This window comes from Mastigoproctus giganteus, chromosome 4 (assembly GCF_048544385.1).
Source record: "Mastigoproctus giganteus isolate SK-2022 chromosome 4, ASM4854438v1, whole genome shotgun sequence".
Lineage (NCBI taxonomy): Eukaryota > Metazoa > Arthropoda > Arachnida > Uropygi > Thelyphonidae > Mastigoproctus > Mastigoproctus giganteus.
The window spans coordinates 222,349,337-222,362,513 of record NC_143578.1 but is presented as its reverse complement, the minus strand read 5'-3'; the positions used below and the strand labels follow the sequence as shown (position 1 = coordinate 222,362,513).

Sequence of the window (13,177 nt, the reverse complement as noted above, 5' to 3'; positions counted from 1 at the left end):
ATTTGATTCTAAAAAGTGGCCGATTCTAATAACCAGTGATCACTATAACTGGCACTTACTGTATATGATATATGGAATAAAAAGTCTATGCCTAGGCATAGTCTTTTTCTGTTTTGGAAACTGCTACGTGAATTTGTTCATGAGCAAAAATACCAACTTCGTTAGAAGTCTGACCCTGAGATTTGTTGATTGTGAGGATAAAAACTTAAGAAATTGTGTTCTCTTAAAAAGTAAATGGAAAGTTAAGTTTCACTGGGAACGAAATCAATTCTCAGGATTTGAAAATTAATTGGAAAATTTTTTGTTCCCCCACCCCCCATTTTTAAATTTCAATTTTTCTGCTAAAGAACACCTATTGCAAAAGGAATCAGGTCAAAAGCTTTAGTCTGAGTTATTTAAGCTTAAAGAGCATCACAGACAGAGGGGCACAAGCAAATTATACATATAATGGTACTTTTTTTTTTATTTCAAAAGCATAATGTCCTTCATACAATATATTTTCAATTGCATCGAAATAACTTGAAAATTGTATGCATCTCTGTGTTTAGTGGGGATATTATGAATTATGGTATCCCCAAGAAAGAAACTGCACACACAGATGCATAGTTTCAACAGAAAGATGTTAGCTTGCTCTCCCACCACTATTAAAATCCAACTTAAATTACAGTGCCTCTCGGACAAGTTAATAAAAACTGGCTAATATATGGATTTTACAGTCAAGCCTTTTTTCTCCTTGCAGTGAAAGAGAGACGGTGCATTGCTGCTTATTGTGATCACGGATAATGTTATCACATTCATTCAGTGTTATCACTTTTTTGAAGTCTCAATCACACGTATACTAATACAAAGGGTACTAGGAAAGTTTTGCAATATGACGCAACAATGAATCACAGGAAGCTGCTTGTTGCTGCATGTTGAGACATGTTCATACGTGCATAGTAGCCGCCGCGCCAAGTCGATGGGCTCAGTTATTCATTAGTTGTGAGAGTGTAAAGTGCTTGCGATGGCATCGTGGTCACGAAATGAGATAAGGACAGTTTTGCGGTATAATTTCGTGCGTGGTTTAACCATAGACCAGTGCTTAGAAGAAATGACTCTTGCACTAGATGATGATTGTCCACATCGTACGACGATATACAGGTGGTATAGAGAATTCCAAAGGGGAAATTTCACTCTGGAGGATTCTGAGAGGCCGGGAAGGCCACGAACGTCAGTTACGGAGGAAAACGTTACTGCTGTGAGGAAAATGCTTGACGAAAACAGGCGAGTGACCTACCAACAGATAGAGGATACTTTGCGCCTAAATGCACCAGCAATTCGTTCGATTCTGCAAGATCATTTGCACGTGAAGAAACTTTGTTATCGCTGGGTGCCGCATCAACTGACTGAAGAGCAGATGACACGACGTGTGACTTGGTGCTGGGAGATGTTAAAAAAGTTTGATAAGGGACAATCTCGGTATGTGAAAAACATCGTGACAGGTGACGAGACTTGGCTGTACTATTACGATCTGCCGACCAAGGCTCAAAACAAAGTTTGGGTTTTTGATGACGACGACACACCCGTAATTGTCAGAAAATCCCGATCTGTAAAGAAGAAAATGATAGCTGTATTTTTCAAATCGAGTGGAATTGTGGAACGTGTCGTTTTGGACATGCAGAAGACAGTCACAGCTAAATAGTATACTGAACAATGCCTGCCTAAAGTCATTGGATCTATGAAGAACCTGCGGCCAAAGTCAAGAATGGACACCTGGTACCTCCATCACGATAATGCTCCAGCTCACCGCACCAAAGCCTGCACCGAATATTTGACCACGACAGGACTGAAACTTCTCGAGCACCCTCCCTACAGTCCAGACCTTGCTCCCTGCGACTTTGCACTGTTCCCGCATGTGAAAATGAAGCTAAAAGGGAGGCGGTTTTCCAGTGATGAGGACCTTCTACGGGCTTAAGACAACGAGTGTGCTTTACTCCCTAGTGAAACTTGGCAGAACTGGTTTAAAGATTGGTTTCGGAGGATGGAGAGGTGTATTGAATGTAGAGGAAATTACGTTGAAAAAATTAAATAAACAAAGCTGTATTGCAAAACTTTCCTAGTACCCTTTGTACATGGTAAAAATCTTGTTTGTTGTAATCAGTGCCTTCAGTTTTTGTTATCGCAGTTTGAAAATATATAGTGGAAGTGATTATGTAACGTGCTGATTTGTACTTGAACTCTGACATGTTGTGTAGGCTAGTTACTAGTATAGTTCATACAGAGGTTGGTGTCATTACTTCACAAAAGATAGTACTGTATCAGTACTCCCACCAATCACTGTTTTACAGTAGAGAATCAACTATTTTTATAATTCTTGATTTTAATATTTTTTTATGAATATCCAGAAACATTGACAACTTTCTTGAAAAAAATGGTGTTTAGTTAAATTAGTTTTTTTTTATATTATTTGATTTTAATGTTTTCTTTCTGCCCACATATGTATGTACACATTTCTTCCAGCATCAATAAATAATGCTGAATAACTGCATTCTTGTTTCTTTAGTTACTGTTATGAGTTTAGCTGTCTTCAAGTGATCACATTAAGTTGAATCAATCTCTCTAGTGGTTTTCTTATTTTTCTTTAAGTTTTGATTTTAGTTAAAAAAATTCAACAATGATGTTTTCATCTTAAATGTCTGAATATAAAAAATACCATCTTGTTATGTAAAAAAACAAATTAAAACATTTTTTCTTCTTTAAGGAACAAGATGCAACTTTGGGTGTAATGAACGATCCTGGAACCTGATCTACAAAAATACTGCTTCCATTCACATGATTTATTGCTCTCACCTAATGTACATTCTTCATATAAAATTTATTTATTATGAAATCTGATGTTATACCTGTACATAATTTTCTGAAGTCATAGTTGCCATACTGTAATTAAATTACATAAAGTCATCAGAATCGTATTCATTTTCCTGTAAAAAGAAAAGCAAACACTCTTTTATTTAGCCAAAAACACTTAATAAATATTTTCATTACTTAAATTATAAAATTGCTAGTGCTGTTTTGACTTTTTTTTCACAAATAATGAAAAATAGTACTTGTCCTTTTCATGGTCAGTAGTAAAAGTTTTTTTTACAATACTACATTAGTTTCACTTAAATGTTAATCTGCCACCTCATATATACAATGAAGGAAATTAAACATACCAGTATAAATAAATCCACAGTAGACAATTTGATGGGTACTGAACATAAAATGTAATAAAGCAACCAGGATAACTGTTGTGGTGAGCTTACAATAATGTATAAATTTTAAAATTATGTAATACTTGTAAGCTCTGAATTTGAGATGGAGGTGGCTGTTATCTTGCACTGCATTCACACCCCCCTTACAGAACTCCTTGTGGCTTTTGATCCTTAGATGAACCCACCTAGAATATGGATGCCCCCACACAAGGTCTAGATCTCATTTGTATCTTATTCTTTATTAGGTGTCCATATAAAAGCTTATTCAAATCAGGTTTCCTTCTCCAAACTTTTTTTTTGGAAGCTGACCAACACTCTACCTGTGACAAAGTAGAATGGCAGCTTTCTCCTAAAATGGACATGGAAAAAGCCAATCCTCATTCTCAATAGAACTGGTTTTCTTGATTGCTTCTTTCCCTACACTGTTGGTAGGATTATAAATTCTTTTATTGTGGATCCTCCATTAGGTGTAGTCAATAAAAATGTTATCATCATTCTGCTTTGCCTTCAATGGTGTCCAGAAAAATTACTCATTCAATTGCTCACCATCAGAGGTTTCTGAGTTTGATTCATTATGTGCTCTGTTTCTTTGGCCACTCTAGTTGATACTCCGCTTGCTTTAGATTATGCAACATCATTCGGAGGTGCAGGTAAATGATAGTTTTTATTAACAACCCCCCCCTGGGGGGGGGGGGGTTATTAATAAAAACCATCATTTACCTGGCTGTATAAGGCAGCTTCAATTGGATATTGCTACATAATGAACTTCTTGACCAGGAAATATTTCTTTAATTAAAGAAATACTTACATATTCAGATTACTTCCTGGATCTATATTTCCTTAACAAAAGAAGAATATGCACTCTGAGGACATTCATGTACCAAGAGGGATAGATCAAGGAAGAAACTGGATTATGTAAGCATATAATATAATTTCTTTAATTAAACCACAATATCTGGAAAGGTGGCTCATGGCATGATCAGTGTATTATATATTATTTTTAAATTACTATCTTATTTGCTGTCTCTAAATTCCAGATTTATTAAGCTTCCTCTTTGCCATATTAAATTATATTTTCATGTTCACTACCCACATAGCAAAGTGTTTCATTACTAAGTATTCATTTGCCATTAACTCTTAAATACAGTCATATGTTTATTGAATATTCCTGAATTTTAATACGGGTTCTGCAGGTAATTAAATGTAGACACCTATTAGGTACTTATATTTAATTGTGTCCTGCACCACCACATTGATGCTTCATCTGAGGTGTAACTCGAAGATACGCCTGCATTAATTCTCGAATTTTTTTTTTTTTTATCTAAACCCCAAACACGAGAGGTATTAGAACCTATAGTACTTAGTACTGTGCTTGGGTTGGAGGTTGAGAAGACGAAAGAAGATAGTTGTTGACATTGGACTTGAATTTCTGTAGACTGTAATTTTCAGGAAATGCGTATAAAGGAAGGTTGGTTCTGTGAGTTTGAAGTTGGACAGTAAATGGATGTTGGCTGGTGGCGGCACGTGTTCGGACTGTTTTGAAAGAGAGAGCGGGAATTATAGAAGCCAATTCAGAAGAACAGTGCCCATGGAAGTATCTGTAGAAGAGGCATGCAGCAGAAACAGTACGTCTCTGCACAATCGAAAGCCTATGGGAGAGCAAGTGGAGAGACTCTGTTAGAGATGAATCATTAATTAACCTAACTGCCCTCTTCTGAATGGAATCAAGAAGCCTGAGAGAGGTTTTGGGGGCACCACCCCAGATGTGGGAACAATATTCCATGGCAGGGTGGATTTGCGATTTAGCATTAGCATTAGTAGAGGCATTTGATGCAAGAAAGCAAGCTTATGCAGCATCAGCCAAAAAAAAAAAAAAAGGAAAAACCCACTTCCACTTCACCCCTCTGTTCGTTCAAAATACCTGTCCAGCTGAGCCTTAAACTTATTTAGGCTATCAACCTCCACCACAAGGGATGGCAGTCTGTTCCACCAACCAACCACCCGCTGGCTAAAGGCAAATTTCTGCACGTCTATCCTACATCTGTCTTTCCTCAATTTGAATTTATGCCCTCTCAGGTGATTTTTCTGAGCTAGAGGAAGAATCCCATCAGCATTGAGCATGCTTAAACCATTCAAGGCTTTATACACCTCTATCAGATCACCTCGCTGGTGCCTAGTCTCCAGACACTGTAATTTGCAAAACTTAAGCCTTTCTTCGTAAGAGCACCCCTTTGTTCCATTCACTAATCTTGTTGCCCTTCTCTGTACTCGTTCCAGCAGCTCTACATCCTTCTTGAAATGAGGCCTCCAGACCTGTATACAGTACTCTAGGTGTGGCCTGACCATTGCCTTATACAATGGAATAATCACCTCCTTATCCCTGCTGGAAAAATTCCTGTATATCATTGACAATACTCCATGAGCTACTCTTGCAGCCCGTCTGCACTGCTCAGAGAACTTCATATCTGCCTGCACAATCACCCCCAAGTCCCTTTCATTCTCTACCACTGTCAGTGTAGTACCACAGAGTTGATACGTTGCTCTGGGGTTGCTGTTTCCCATGTGTAGTACTTTACATTTGTCAATGTTAAACTTCATTTGCCACCTCTCAGCCCATCTGCTCAACCTTTCCAGATCCTGTTGCAGCAGCATAGTGTCAGTAGTGTCCTTGACAACCCTGCCAACCTTTGTATCATCTGCAAACTTGGACATTAAGCTTGATATACTATCATCAATATCATTTATAAATACAGAAAACAATAATGGACCCAACACTGAGCCCTGAGGGACTCCACTAATAACATTAGTCCACGATGAGCAGTGTCCATTGATTACCACTCTCTGTCTTCTCCCACTCAACCACCCCTTTATCCATAGCAGCAATTTGCCTCCAATGTCACACTGCTCCAATTTGTGTAGCAGTCTTCCATGTGCAACAGTATCAAAAGCCTTTCTAAGATCCAAGTATATAATATCAAAGTTATTCCCTGCATCCAGTTCTTTTGTGACTGCATCATAGTATCCAATCAAGTTGGTCAGGCAAGACTTCCCCTTAACAAAACCATGCTGTGTCTGAGCTATAACTGAAGTCTTGTCTATGATCCTGCAGTGCTTCTTTAACCAGTGCCTCCATTAATTTTCCTGGAACAGAAGTTAAGCTCACAGGTCTATAGTTACTTGTGTCAGCCTCTGATGCTCCTTTGTGAATTGGGGTCACATTTGCACATTTCCAGTCTATGGGTACCTCCCCTGAGTCCAAGGAAGCTCTCATAATTATGGCTAAGGGTTTGCTTACTTCCTTTGCTGCCTCCTTTAATATAACTGGATAGATCCCATCCACCCCGGGTGCCTTTCTTGTGTTTATCTTCAACAGTTTCTCCTGCACTTTACTCCCAGTTATTTCAAGATTCTGTAGCTTACTGCTAGAGTTGAATACACCTCTGGCATTCCCCTTGCTGAATAACTCCTCATGTGTGAATGTCGATGCAAAATATTCATTTAGTTTCTTAGCTACCTGAGCAGGATCATCAACAGTTGACCCATCAATATCAAGTGGACCAATCTGATTCATCCCCTTCCTTCTAGAGTTTACATAAGTAAAGAACTCTTTGCTGTTTTTCTTTGCATCCCTTGCCAAGGATTTCTCGTAATCTGCCTTCGCCTGCCTAACCTCCTTTGTAACTTGGTTGCATATCAACTTGTATCTATCATGGGCTTCTGTGTCATGTGTTAATTTGTAAGTATCCCATGCATTTTTCTTCTCTGCCATATGCCTCATTAGTTCATCTGACATCCATTTTGGCCTAAACCTTGAACAATATTTCTTAGTTGGTATGTAAAGCCTAGTAGCTTCCAAGATATGTTCTTTGAATGCTTCCCATTTTGAATTTGCTGTTGGTAACATCATCAGTTGGTCCCACTGTATAGAATTTAAATACTGTCTCAGTCCATCGTAGTCGCCTTTACAGAAGCAATAACCCTTCCCTTTACCCCTAATGGTAGTTACCTCTTTCAGTAAATCCCACTTCAGCACACTGTGATCACTGCCACCTAGTGGTTCATTTATCTGCAGATTCTTAATGCATGAAGAATCACTGCTGATAATCAAATCAAGAGTATTACTCCTTCTAGTTGCCTCCTGAACATGCTGATGTAGAAAACAATCATCCAATAAATCCACAAAAGCCCTGCTAGTGTGTTAGTAACCAGCCCCCAAATTCCAGTCAATATCTGGGAAATTAAAATCTCCCATTATAAGACTCTCTGATTTACTGGCCCACTCTATTTCCCTGTACAGTTCCTTATTATACTCATCAGAGTCATTAGGCCTATAGCACACTCCTACTCTCAATTTTGATCTCCCAATGCTTATGTCACACCAAACTGACTCAACACTGCACTGTCCAGCGATGTCGACTGGCTTCACTTCCTTGGATTTTATGTGTTTCTTAACTAATAGCATAACCCCCCCCCCCTTCCTATCCTGTCTATCCTTTCTGTAGATGTTGTACTCCCCAAATTCCAGTTCTGCATTCCTTATATCTGTGTGACACCACGTCTCTGAGATCCCAACAATATCTGTCTTTGATGTTCTGAGCAATAATTGGATGGGAGGGACTTGTCACACTTTTTAGGAACTGCCTGGATGTGAATAAAAATGCTTTCTGTCCAAAAATGCCATCCATAATTCTTCATTGTGTTCATACCCTTCATCAGTTGCCTGATGCAGAAAATTAGATCCACCATCAATCTGCCAGGCCTAAAGCCATAGTATTCCTCAACCATCCTACTTTCAATCATTCCTATTATCTTCCACTCTCTCTCATACAGCTTACTCACATGTGATGTCAGTATGATGCCTCTATAATTGGAACACTTCTTCCCGTTCGCCTTCTTGAACAACAGGATGATCAAACGCAATGGTTATAACGTATAAGGCAATGGTTAGGCCACACCTTGAGTACTGTATACAGGTCTGGAGGCCTCATTTCAAGAAGGATGTAGAGCTGCTGGAACGGGTACAGAGAAGGGCAACAAGATTAGTGAATGGAACAAAGGGTTGCTCTTACCAAGAAAGGCTTAAGTTTTGCAAATTACAGAGTCTGGAGACTAGGCACCGGCGAGGTGATCTGATAGAGGTGTATAAGGTTTTGAATGGTTTGAGCATGCTCAATGCCAATGGGATTTTTCATCTTGCTCAGAATAATCACCTCAGAGGGCATAAATTCAAATTGAGGAAGGACGGATGTCGGATAGATGTACGGAAATTTGCCTTTGGCCAGCGGGTGGTTGGTTGGTGGAACCGACTTTATCACTTGTTGTTGAAGTTGAGAGCCTAAACAAATTTAAGGCTCAACTGGACAGGTATTTCGAACGAACGGAGGGGTGAAATGGGAGGGGTGTTTTTTTTTTTTTTTTTTTTTTTGGCTGATGCTGAATAAGCTTGCTTTCTTGCATCATATGCCTCTACTAATGCTAATGCTAATGCTAAAACCTTTCCAGTCCTTTGACACCTGTCTCTCATCACAGATCTCCTATCCCTGCCTCGCCTGTAGCATCTCTCAGTTTATCTCACCTATATTGGGATTTACCCGTCTTGATGTATTTCCATGCCTACACTACATCATTCAAGCCTATCTGATATCTCTCTGTATCTTCTATTTCATCATCATCATCATCCTGCCTCTGCCTCCTTTTCTGGGTCTCCTGGGCGTTCAACCGATTTGCAAAATACTTCTTCCATGTTTCTCTTATCTCTTCATCCTTGGTTATTAGGTTCTCATTCATCAAGTATTTGCTCTGCTCACCATACCATATAGCACTGTTTTATTACCGTTGATATCTTGTCGGTAAGTTTCACTCCATTCTTCCAGCCACAGTCTTCTCTCCTTTGTAACTATCCTCTTGGCTTCTCTCTCTCTTCATGGATCTCTCTTTATTCTTATCATTTCTGTTCTGGAAGTAGGCATGAATGCATTATTCTTGTTTTTAACAGCCTTTCTTGTCTTCTCATTCCATTTCCTTCTATTACTTGTCCTTCCACCTGTGATGTTCTCTTCGAGCCTGCCTCAACTCAAGTTTCTCCATTTCAACCGGTTTGCGGTGCATAATATTGTACTTTCTTCAATGTTTTGCTGTCATTCATTTGCAGTTTAATTGACACGAGTCTACTGCTTATATTATTCACCTCCAATAGCCTTTCCTTAATCCTGTGATCTATAATGATGGCTGCACCCTTCCTCGCCACATCACCGCCAGACCAATATAGGTAATAGTCTCTTCATAACTCTCTACACCCATTTCCTTTCCATTTTGATTCACTCAATCCACGTACATTTATTTTTATGTCTTTTAATATGCTCCTCAATTTTTCCTGACAATGTCATAATATTGAGTGTGGCTAGTTTAATATATGTAGTGTCAAGCTTGTTGCTTTCAAAGATACCTCCAATAAGATTAGGTGTGTCACGTCTGTGCTTATTACTTTTGAAGCTTCTTTTTCTGTTGAAGGCAATAAATTTAAGCTGCCGATCAGCCAAACCTGCTGCAGCCATATAGATGTGGTAGCTCTTATTCAATGGTGAAGTTTCCTCATGATGTTGCAGTTCTATCCATGTATATACTAAATCAAGAACTTTACTTCTATGTCTTGATATTCCCTATCTGCTTCCTCCCAGATTAAAATAACCCTTCAACTATTATCTGTTGTAAAGGTAGAAATTAATAAACAATTTTGTGCAATTTATGCCGAATTGCTAGTCACTGAAGAAACAGGCGGCACTGCTGTAGTTCTTTTATATCACGAAGGATAAATACAAATGGCTGACTCAGTAACTGCTGTGACCTTGAAATTTACAGAAATTATTAGCTCAGCAACAAATGAATATTTTAAAATACAAATTGGTATCATGAAAACCTCTACAGCAAAGCTATTAAGTAGCACCACTGTTCTGCTACGTCCCAGTGATTGATCATAGTCCCTTAAAAATTTATCGACCTTGAAATTTCCTGTTTTTCTATATTCAAGGATAATAATTGTATATAGTAGCCATTTTGAAAAATGTTCACATTCATTTCCCCCCCCCCCACATAACGAACTAATTTCGGAAACACAAAGGTAAACTTCCTATTAGATTTTACTGCAAAGGACTACTCAGAATAAAACACCTATTGTTACTGTCTTCACACCAGTCGACATTATTTCCAGATGGAATACTGACAAGTACTTTCCATCCATTTGAAGAAAAAAACGCTTTCCACTACCCACAATGTAATGGATTACATTCAGTATAATATAGGGTTACAACTGTTTGATTTTGCAAAGTTCTTTCAACACCAGTTTTCGTTGTTTTTAATGTAGCTATCAATAGAAATATGTTCTTGAAACTTAGAAATGTGCTGTACTGATATTGTTCCTATAAAAACAATTACAATAAAGCAAACTTTTCTTTTATCAAATGCACACTGTTTATCAGTTTTCCACCAGTTTGTCATGTTTCTAGTGTGGCTTCGAATAGACGAATTTCCTCAATTTTTTTCTTAGCAGACGCAATACACATTGAAGAAAGGAAGGACAATCTTTTTGTCTTTCAAAAACAATTCACTGCAGTTCTTTTGGCTATGTTTCGTATGCCAAGAAACAGTTGCGTGACATTTTTTCCCCTCCTCTCTGCTGTACCATGCTCACAACGATGTGGCTTACTGTTTCCTTTCATTGCTTTCACTACACTTTTCAAAAAAAAAAAAAAGAGAGAGAGAGAGAGAGAGAGAGAGAGAGAGATGTTATAAAATTATTTCAGATTCAGAAAGACACCAAAGTTATGTTTGAAATGAAAACTTCGAAATTAGTCTTTGAAGAAGAAAGACTGCACATGATTCTTTTTTGTTAATGGCGACATTAGTTTTACTGTTGCAGTGGATATTCTTCAGCAGTTTTCCGATTACTGTTTTGATCTTATTTAATAATAATGTTCTTTACTAACTTAAATTATATACCTTCGTGATTTCGTACACAGATAACCAGAGAAGTCTAACAATAAATTATCTATACAAGTGAACAAGCTTGAATTTTGTTAACTAATGAAACAGTATTAATATTGTAGTTATTGTAAGTCCGCCGTGGCCGAGCATTTTTGGGAGAAGCAGCACCAGATCTCCCCAGACGATGCTATCATCACCGATCGGGCGCATAAGTTCTGGGACCGCAAGTGGCTCAAGAGTTTGCGGATCTGTTCCACAGTGAACATTAATAGAGATAAAGGAAAGCGGATCCATCCCCTCTTTGAGGCTATCCTCAGAAGGGATGAATGGTTCCACATGACCCACTCTCGAGCCATTTCCGATTCCATAACACAAGAGAATGGAACACGCGGGAATGAAACACGTGATGAGTACCGTGAACCTGCTGGTATTTAAAGATGCACCGCAGAACAAAGAAAATACCGCTGAAGAAGAAGGCAGGAGCCTTCGAAAGCTATGGTTTTATCGCTTTTAATTTAGTATATTATTGTTCTTAATCCAGTATATTTTAATTTATATTTCATATATTTTAGTTGTAAAGTTAAATATAATTTATTGTAAATACAGGCAAATATAATTTATTATAAATACATAGTTATCAAGATTCCAGTTTTCGTTTTCGATGTGTTTTATTTCTACATAAGGTTGGTAAAAAACATTTAAAACTACAATATGAATATACCCAATCTCAGAGGCCTGTTTGAAGAAAGAAACAATATTAAAACAGAAGTGTTTTTAGACTAAGGCGCATTTAGGGCTAGAGCCTCAAGCTGCGAACAAATTTAGACTATGTATATAAAGTGCTTAGCATCATAATACACAGCCATTTCTGAATAAACAGAAAATTTTTAAGGTGGCATCGTTTTAGGTTATATCTCATATTGTGAATACCTTCACAACGAGTTGCCATGATATTGCACTACTTCGAATAAGTAACGCTTCACCTAAGGAGAAGACTAGTGTTACTTATTCTCAGATAGGTACCACCACCCAGACAGCACTGTTTCAGGGCTATTTGGCCCTTCGTCAGTGAGTGGGTAGGTACCCAAGTGATGCAATGATGGCAAAAACAGTTATGAAGTATAACTCCACAATATCTCATATTGTGGAGTTATACTTCATAACTGTTTTTGCCATCATTGCATCACTTGGGTACCTACCCACTCACTGACGAAGGGCCAAATAGCCCTGAAACAGTGCTGTCTGGGTGGTGGTACCTATCTGAGAATAAGTAACACTAGTCTTCTCCTTAGGTGAAGCGTTACTTATTCGAAGTAGTGCAATATCATGGCAACTCGTTGTGAAGGTATTCACAATATGAGATATAACCTAAAACGATGCCACCTTAAAAATTTTCTGTTTATTCAGAAATGGCTGTGTATTATGATGCTAAGCACTTTATATACATAGTCTAAATTTGTTCGCAGCTTGAGGCTCTAGCCCTAAATGCGCCTTAGTCTAAATACATCATACACCATCAGGCATCTCTCATATTGTGGAGTTATACTTCATAACTGTTTTTGCCATCATTGCATCACTTGGGTACCTACCCACTCACTGACGAAGGGCCAAATAGCCCTGAAACAGTGCTGTCTGGGTGGTGGTACCTATCTGAGAATAAGTAACACTAGTCTTCTCCTTAGGTGAAGCGTTACTTATTCGAAGTAGTGCAATATCATGGCAACTCGTTGTGAAGGTATTCACAATATGAGATATAACCTAAAACGATGCCACCTTAAAAATTTTCTGTTTATTCAGAAATGGCTGTGTATTATGATGCTAAGCACTTTATATACATAGTCTAAAACAGAAGTGATATTTACAATAAATATAATATTCAGAACTTGGCTTTCTGATTCTTCTCATCCTTACATAGTTCATCCCAGTTCGGATTTCTTTTCCAACACCTATCCAACACTTTGCCT

At 38.2% G+C, this 13,177-nt stretch overlaps 2 protein-coding genes across 3 annotated transcripts in view; one reads left to right on the top strand and one right to left on the bottom strand.

The window, feature by feature from the left end:
* Nucleotides 1–2,907, top strand: part of IFT52 (intraflagellar transport 52) — a 197,674-nt gene extending 194,767 nt beyond the window's left edge. Inside the window, exon 11 of the mRNA XM_090372064.1 lies at nt 2,741–2,907. Coding sequence (XP_090228190.1) covers nt 2,741–2,785 — 45 coding nt within the window. The 3' untranslated portion in view covers nt 2,786–2,907. The remainder of the gene's footprint in view (nt 1–2,740) is intronic.
* The window catches only part of LOC150087429 (coiled-coil domain-containing protein 25), a 136,290-nt gene continuing 125,900 nt past the window's right edge, over nt 2,788–13,177 (bottom strand). For both annotated transcript variants that reach the window (XM_090372066.1, XM_090372065.1), the window contains exon 8: nt 2,788–2,960. In XM_090372066.1, coding sequence (XP_090228192.1) covers nt 2,928–2,960 — 33 coding nt within the window. In that variant the 3' untranslated portion in view covers nt 2,788–2,927. The remainder of the gene's footprint in view (nt 2,961–13,177) is intronic.